At 35.6% G+C, this 8,949-nt stretch overlaps 1 protein-coding gene across 1 annotated transcript; it reads right to left on the minus strand.

Annotated features, from left to right (window-relative positions):
- Window positions 1–1,336: 1,336 nt before the first annotated feature.
- On the minus strand, window positions 1,337–2,269 carry LOC126064159 (olfactory receptor 4C16-like). Its single transcript, XM_049862873.1, has one exon. The coding sequence runs from the start codon at window positions 2,267–2,269 to the stop codon at window positions 1,337–1,339; it is 933 nt and encodes a 310-aa protein (XP_049718830.1).
- Between the last annotated feature and the right edge of the window lie 6,680 nt (window positions 2,270–8,949).

Below are 8,949 nucleotides of genomic sequence, written 5' to 3' on the forward strand. Positions count from 1 at the left end.
AATCGAAAAAATGAGAAACAATTCGCAGTGATTATCTTTTTTACAAAAGGATGAAAAAGAGATAGATTTGTTTGTATTTTGTACATTTTTGAAATGTTTTGATTCTCAAAATTTATGCATGCATTACTTCATTTTTCATGTATATAGAGTCATCTAGATGGTGCAATTATGTACAGTGTTTTCATCTTTTTAAGTGTTTGTATTATAGAGAAGTAAACCATAATTTCATATTTTTTAAACAGAACAGCATTTTCTACCAAACATGGTGGGCTATCCATAAAAATTTATTTCCTCTCTAAGTTCTCATTAAAATACAAGTGAAAAAGGATTTTATGTATTAGCCCACAATGAACTAAAAAAATAAAAACCCAGGAAATACCTGTTGCTGAAAGAGTGTCACACATTTTTCAAAGCATAATGGTAGGTAACGGGCTTACGGTTTACTACAAAAAATTGATATAGAATTCTCATATAAACAAAAATTTCTGTACAGATAAAAATACAAATAAGAAATTAAATTGAAATTAGATTCTCAATGATTATATTATTAGAGACTGTGGTGCCAGATGCATAGTGACAAAAGTTGATGTCTGTCCCAACTGTATAAACACAGGTTTCCTATAAAAGTTTCTGTCCCGTCTACTCAAGTTATTCTCTTCTCTGGAGAGTATCGAATACTCACTAAAATTTTCTGTCTGTGACGTAACATATTTCTCTTTCAAACACCAAAATTCCTCCTCTGGATTATCACATTCAGTATTGAAAAAAGAAAATCTACCAGGATAGGAATTTCAGCACGTAGAGGGCTAACTGTAATCATAATAAAAATAACAAACAAAAAATCTATCGTCATCAGATTGAAACCCACTCACGGCGAGCTCCTGCTTTACTGAGGAGAATTTTTCCACAGGGTTTTTTGGCTGTAACCTTTACGGAAGTGAATCACCAGGCCTTTCATCTATGGTGCTGCTGAGTGGATTCAAACTGTAAACCTTTAGGTTAATAGTGGAGTGACACCAGAAATGAACGTGGAGAAGGACAGAAAAACATCAGATCAAACCCACAAGTGGTTCTAATTACCCAAGAGAGGTAGAGACAGTAGTGAAAAATCTAAAGCAACTGGCCTTACATACTTTATTGTACCTTCTTTTGTCTCTTCCTCTGCATGAAACTGACTCAACACTAGCCAGCGTATGTGCCCACATTACCCAGTTTCCTGAAGAAAGTGGCACTTATTCCCCAAGATAAGATTCTATGAAATCCACAGTAAGATTATACGCATTGTAGAATTATGCTAGGTCAGTCGAAACCATGAAGAAGGATTTGAAATTTCTATTTATCTTTGGTCTTCTGAAATCAGTCTCTTGCTCCATAGCTTCCTCATGGCATTTTTCACATCTGCATTTCTCAGTGTATAAATCAGAGGGTTAAGCAAAGGAGTTCCAATTGTATAAAACACAGTTATCATCTTATCCATGGGGAAGGTGGTTGCGGTGCGTGTATATATAAATATACAGGGAACAAAGAACAAGATGACTACGACAATATGGGAGATGCAGGTGGAAAGGACTTTTTTCCTCCCTTCAGCACTGTGGTTTCTCAGAGAATGCAAGATGATAACATAGGAGAACATCAGCATGACAAAACTCATCGTGCAAAGGGCTCCACTATTGGACACCAGTAGTAGGTTGGTCACATAGGTGTCTGTACAGGCAAGTTTCAACAAGGGCTGCAAATCACATAAATAGTGATCAATCACATTGGGACCACAGAAAGGTAAACTCAAGGTCAGAAAAATCTGAACTGAAGAATGTACACACGACAATACCCAGGCTATAGCTACCAACACACTGCAGACCCATTGGGTCATGATGCTCATGTAGTGCAGGGGTTTACAGATGGCCACATAGCGGTCAACAGCCATCAGCACAAGGATCAAGATCTCCAGGCAGCCAAAGAAATGAAGTGAAAAGATTTGGATCATGCACTCATTAAAAGAGATGGTGTTATTCTTCAGAAGGGCATCCACAATCATCCTAGGGGCTATGGAAGTGGAGAAGCAGGTATCAGATAAGGATAAGTAGAAAAGAAAAAAGTACATTGGTCTCCCAAGTGCCCGACTGGTCTTGATGGTAACAATAACCAACGAGTTACCCAACAATGTCCCTAAGTAGAAAAGCAAGAAAAAGGTAAACACTATTTTCTTTTTAACAGGATCTTGTGTCAGCCCAAGCAGAATGAACTCAGTCACGTTATTATTCGGCAGCATGATTTCGTGAATGAGGAGAAGGTATAAGTGTGAAATTGTTTACCTGAAAAAAAGAAAAAATACAGGAATTAAGGTATGGCGCTATGCAACAATGTGAAATATTTTAAGCAAATTAATTTGTGGTGCTATGTGATGTTATGGGATATTATGAGCAAAAATAAATATTCCATCTCAGGGACATTCTAGCTGTTGTTTCTTAATGAATCATGTCACCTCTTTGTTCCTCAATTTTTAATGACCTCTTCCTAAGGTGATCTTAAATCTCAAATAAGCTTATGAAGGATACTTTCCTAAATCACTCTTAAAATGCAACTCCTTGTTAACTTTAAGATGCTTCTTGCTCTTATTAATTTGATTTACATGATAACTAAGAAATCAGGATATATGATGCCAATCTATTATTTACTTAATTTTTTTCTCATTCAGTAGACCTTGAGGCCCATGTTTTGCATGGTCAGTTTATCAGACAGTATTTAGGATATATTTGTCTTCCTTTTTGAATTTAATGTTGTAAAGTCACACACTATTCATGTCCACATAAATAGTATCTTATTTCTACATATATTTATGTATTACATATTAGTGATGCATACTTTTATAAATGTATATTACTTATAAATATACAAAAAAATAAACAAAATAAATAAATAAATAAAAACATTGCCACCAAGCCAATTCTACTGATGGAGACCACATGTCTTATGGAATAGAACTACTCCATAGGGTTTTCCTGGATGTAAGTTTTACAGAAACAGATCACCAGTACTTTCTTCTGTGGTGGTGGACAATAGGTTTGAGTCGTGAACCTTTAGGTTACTAGTAGAGTGCAAACCATTTACATCATTCGGGGACCAATAAATATACGACCAAGTCATTTACTGAACACTTATTTTGAGTTATTCCAGCTTGAAAAAGGGAGCAAGAAACATTTATTTACCTCATTGCTGTGGAGTCTGTTCTGACCATAAAACAACCCTATAAATGGCACCTTCTAATCTATTTTTACCTCAAACAGCTTAATGATATTTAGTACTTGACATATTGCAATAAACATAAATGAATATTCTTTGAAAATTTGTAATAAGATATCTAGGTGCCCTGGTGGTACATGGTTAAAGGACTCCTCTGCTAACAACCAGAATGTTCCTTAGAAGCAAGGATGGTGAGGCTGCATCTTAAATACTTTGGGCATGTTGTCAGGAAGCATTAGTCACTGGAGAAGAACATCATGCCTGGTAAAGTACAGGGTCATCAGAAAAGAGGAAGACCCTAAATGAGATGGATTGACACAGTGGCTGCAACAGTGTGCCCAAGCATAACAATGATTGTAAGGATGGCGCAGGACCAGGCAGTGTTTCCTTCTGTGCCACATAGGGTTGCTGTGAGTTGGAACTGACTTGACCACACCTAACAACAACTAAACAAAGATTAGTAGTTCAAACCCACCAGCCACTCTTTGGGCGAAAGACGTGGCAGTCCGCTTCCATAAGACTTACAGCTTTGGATACCCTAAAGGGCAATACTACTCTGTGCTATAATGTCACTATGAGTTGGAGTTGGCTCGATGTTGATGAGTTTGGAATAAGGTATCTCAAATATCTCCATTTCTATTTTTTTCTTCCAATTTCTGAAAAGCACCTCTTAGAGGTTACATTTCCAAATTAAAAGAGAGAAGACAATTGTTTAATAGCTCATGTTTCACAATTCATATTTTTGCTTAAACATTTTAGATCTGGGGCAGTAGGAGTATGGGTTGTCACTAGGCACACCAGGCAGTTGGTATAGGATCAGACAGTCAATAAACACAAGCATAAATATATGAACATTTATTCTATGTTTGATATTTCATATTAATATGAAATAATGAACTTTTCAGTAACTGATGTTAGGAATGTGAATCTCAATTTTAAAAAAAGAACTACCTTATTATTCAAAAAACTATATATCCCAGATGGTTGAAAGATAAAAATGTACCAGACCAAACTAGAAAATGATACTGGAAAAATAACTATATTTTAGGGTAGCAAATTCATAAAGAAAATTGTAATACATTAAAACTTCTTTATAACAAAACTCAATATGAATAGTTTTAGAAACTAGTGGAATGGGATCAAATATTTATACTTCCTACAAATCAATAATACAAAGATTAGTAACCCAATTTTAAGTAGCCCTGTGGGCACGTTGGTTTAGTCCTCAGCTGCTAAATGAATGGTTGGTGGCATACAACTACAACAACCACCACCATAAAATTTTACAAAAGCGCAAAGCATTTGAATGAGCAACACAAACAAGAATATTATTACTGGCCAATAAGCATATATAAAAATACTCAAATTCATTAAAATCAGGGAAGTGCCAATTAAACAACACTGAAATACTCATGAGTTTTGTAAAAACCAGACCATATCAAATTTTGATGATGATTTAGAAAATCAGCATGAGATCTAGTGAAATACCCCCAGAAAGCATTCAAAAGGGTATACATTGCAGCCTTGCTAAAAATTGGGACAACTGGAAATGATTTAAATACCTAACAGTAAGAGTATGTAGATAATGTGAAATATGGTTTTACCATTGAAAATTAGGCAGAAGTTTAAATATTGGAGCTATATGAACATCTAACATGGATAAATCACTGAGATATATTGATGACTTTAAAAATTAATAAACTGCATAAAAATTATCACAGTATGATAACTTGCATGTTGGAAAAAAGAAAAACTAGAATGCTAGTTAGATTCTTTGTGTACCTGTGTCTTATAAATGCACTGAAAAAGATGTGGAAGGAGATCTTTACCTCTGGGGAAGAAAGGGCGTGATGGACAAAGGGAATTTTAGTGTTATAAATATTGTGATTCCTCTATTAGGAGATTATATTACAACATTACTTCTGTAATTAAAAGTTCATTAATTTTAATACGGTTTTAAGAAGAGTGCATTATATAGTGAATGAAATTACACGAAATAAAACAGAAGCCACAATCCAGTAGCAGAATTCTGTGAACTTTCACATAACTTGTTCTTTCTTAGTTACCGTATTGTTTCCTCTCTTTCTTTAGTAAATATATATACAGATGCTATTCTCTACCCATTATATTCCATGAGCTTTCACTATTTGAGTTTCAGTTTCATATGAAATGGAAATATAACTAGCCAAATGCATTTCTGTCCCCTATTCCTACACAGGAAGATATTTGAGATAAAGAAACCAATATTTCGTTCTGTTGTTCATAGGGTGGTTATGAGTAGGAACAGGCTTCACAACCACTAGGTAGGTAGGTAGGTATGTAGGTACTATTATGATCACTCTGTGGGCATCTGTTTTCTCACCTGTAAATGAGGAAGTACAGTCTTTGTGAAATCTTCCAGCCACTAAGAATTAATTTTTATTAATCAAGTGCTTTACTAAATCAATAAATTAATCAAAATTATCAATTAATATTTTCATCATTCCCTTACTATTTTTTATTCTGCTTACTGCTTTTAATGTTCAATCATTTGATAATGTGTTCACATATACAGAGCTTTTTAGCATTGCTCTTCTATCTGAGTGGTGTAGTGGTTAAGTGCTACTGCTGCTAACCAAAGGGCCGACAGTTCGAATCCACCAGGCACTCCTTGGAAACTCTATGGGGCAGTTCTACTCTGTCCTATAGGGTGGCTATGAGTCGGAATCAACTCAACAGCACTGGGTTTTCTGGGTATTCTATCTGAAGTAGAGTAAAAAGCGTTCCACAGTTTCTCTTAGCCTCTTGTCCCAGCATCAAACAGCCCCAAGTAGGAGCCAGGATTTCAAGATACAATTCCCATGGTTAATTTTCCATTAGAACAGGTGTCTTTACTTTGACTTGTAAACTAATAAAAATTCCCAACAGTGACCAAAATTAGAAGAATCTAAAGATTGTAAAATATAATTAGCAAATATACTTTCCAAGCATTCATAGTAGAATATTATTTTAAGTATAGATTCTATGGATATTCAAATAGCTTTAAATGGATTCAGCTATGCAAAAAAAAAGGAAGAAAAGAAGAGAGAAGAAAAGGAAAGGGAAAGAAAGGGAAGGAACGCACATGCATATTATCTGACAATTCCAATCAATATTTGAAGGAATGTTCTTCAGTTTCTGAACTCATGACAGCATACGGGAAAAACACTATCAAAATAATAAATACACCTCTTTGAAAAAAATAACAGTGAAAAAATCTTCATGCTTGATATTTAAAATAAATGTATCAAATGTATCAAATATATCAAATAAATATATCAAAAAACTAACTTTATGTTTAGTCGTAATGAGAATGAGAACTACGTTACAAAACTGCAGGAAAATGTCAGACCCAACTGAACATTTTGCTTTCTTTGTTTCAATACAGCAGTGAGCAGCGAGGGCCAGTTCTCTAAGTGCATGTGGTGTGGGGGCTCCTGGAGAAGCTGCACTGAAAGCATTAGGAGGAGCATTTAAAGGCACCTGAGGAAGCTGAGTGCAATCCTGCCGGTATTCCCTATGGTAGGTCTTGGACAAGTCTAGGAAAAATAAACTCTTTTTGCTGTTGTTACTGTTGTTATTTAACTTCTTTATTCTCTTGGCTTTTAAATGTGATTTCTTAAATTCTTTTAAATTGCGTCAAATGTACAATGTTACACATTTAGTATAGGTTTTAAGACCAATGACCAAAAAATTAAAAAAAATAAAATAGCCTTATCTCGCTCTGTGCAGGGAATAAACCCTAATGCAGTCATTAAATTTATTAAGAGTATTTCTCTGCTTAAATTACCAAGGCCCATAATTTATTTGTATTGTATTTATTTTGCTTTTTTAATGCAAATAATGTCAAAGTTAAATGCACTTGTTATTTTCCTTTGTTATTATTATTACAGACATCCTGGTTGGTGTGAGGGTAGACCTTTGTGACTGAGCAGTAGAATTCTTACCTTCCATGTAGGGTACACTGGTTTGATTTCTGGCCAACGCACCTCATTTCTCAGTGGAGGCTTGAATATTGAATATTGCTATGATAGTGACCAGATTTCAGGGAATCATTCAGATTAATATGGACTAGGAAGAAAGGCCTGGTGACCTATTTCTGAAAACGAGCCAGATGATTCAGTCTGTAAGCCCTCATGGGGATGACGCAGGACCAGGCAGCATCCCATCCACTCTGTGTGGGGGCTTACTGCAAGGCAGCTCACTACGACAAATTGAATGATATTTGTCACAGTACAATAGCATCCATTTTAGGGAAAACATGTAAATTTAAGGTGGAAGGAACACTTTGAAATATTTTTCTCAAACCCAAGGGCTAAGATAATTTTTTTAAAAAAATCTGAATATGAACTATTCCAATTCCAAGATGTATCAACTCAATAGAAGAAAATTGTTAAGGTTTTGGAAAAAGAATATTGAAAACTCAAAGGGAACAAATTGACCTTAGCAAACATGACACGACTAGGTAGATTTTTTTTATTGTTGCTGTTATTTTGTTGTTAGGTGCCTTCAAGTGGGATCCGACTCACAGAGATTCTATGTATAGCAGAAGAAAACACTGCCCGCTCCTGCGCCATCCTCACAGTCTTGTTATGTTTGAGCCCATTGTTGTAGCCACTGTCAATCCACCTCTTGAGAGTCTTCCTCTTTTTCTCTGACACTTACTGTGCTGAAGGGGATGTCCTTCTCCAGGGACTTGTCCCTCCTGATAGCATATCCAGCTTATGTGAGTCATAGTCACATCATCCTTCCTTTCTAAGGAGCATTGTGGTTGTGCTGCTTCCAAGACAGATTTTTTCATTCTTCTTTTGGTCCACGGTATATTTAATATTTTTGCCAGCACCACAGTTGAAAGGAATCAAATCTTAATCGGTCTTCCTTATTCATTGTCCAGCTTTCGCAAGCATTACAGGCCACTGAAAACAATACTGCTTGGATCAGGCACACTTTAGTCCTTAAAGTGACATCTTTGCTTTTTAACTCTTTAAAGAGTTTTTTTTTTTTGCAGCAGATTTGCTCAATGCAAAGTGTGTTTTGATTTCTTGACTGCTGCTTCCTTGGGTCTTCTTTGTGTACACAAGTAAAACAAAATCCTTGACAACTTCAAACTTTTCTCCGTTTTTTATGATATTGTTTAATGGTCCAGTTGTGAGCATTTTTGTTTTTTTGACGTTGGTGCATAATCCATACTGAAGGCCATAGTCTTTGATCTTCATCAGTAATTTCTTCAAGTCCTCTTCACTTTCAGCAAGCAAGGTTGTGTCATCTGCATAATGACCAGGTTGTTAAAGAGTCTTCCTATAGTCCTGATGTGCTGTTCTTTTTCAAATAGGCCAGCTTCTAGGATTTTTTGCTAAGCATTCGGATTGAATAAGTACGGTCAAAGGATACAATCCTCACCACACACATTTCCTGACCTCAAACCATGCAGTGTTCCCTTTTTCTGTTCCAGCAACTGCCTCTTGCTCTATGTCTGGTTTCCCTGTGAGCTTAATTAAGTGTTCTGGAATTTCCATTCTTTGTAATGTTATCCATAATTGGCTATGATCCACACAGTCAAATGTCTTTGCACAGACAATAAAACACATGTAAGCCTCTTTTCAGCATTCACTATTTTGTCCCAGGATCCATTTGACATAAGCAAAGATATTCCTTGTTCCACATCCTCTTCTGAATTCTGGCTTGAACTTC

Source organism: Elephas maximus, chromosome 20 (genome assembly GCF_024166365.1).
Source record: "Elephas maximus indicus isolate mEleMax1 chromosome 20, mEleMax1 primary haplotype, whole genome shotgun sequence".
Lineage (NCBI taxonomy): Eukaryota > Metazoa > Chordata > Mammalia > Proboscidea > Elephantidae > Elephas > Elephas maximus.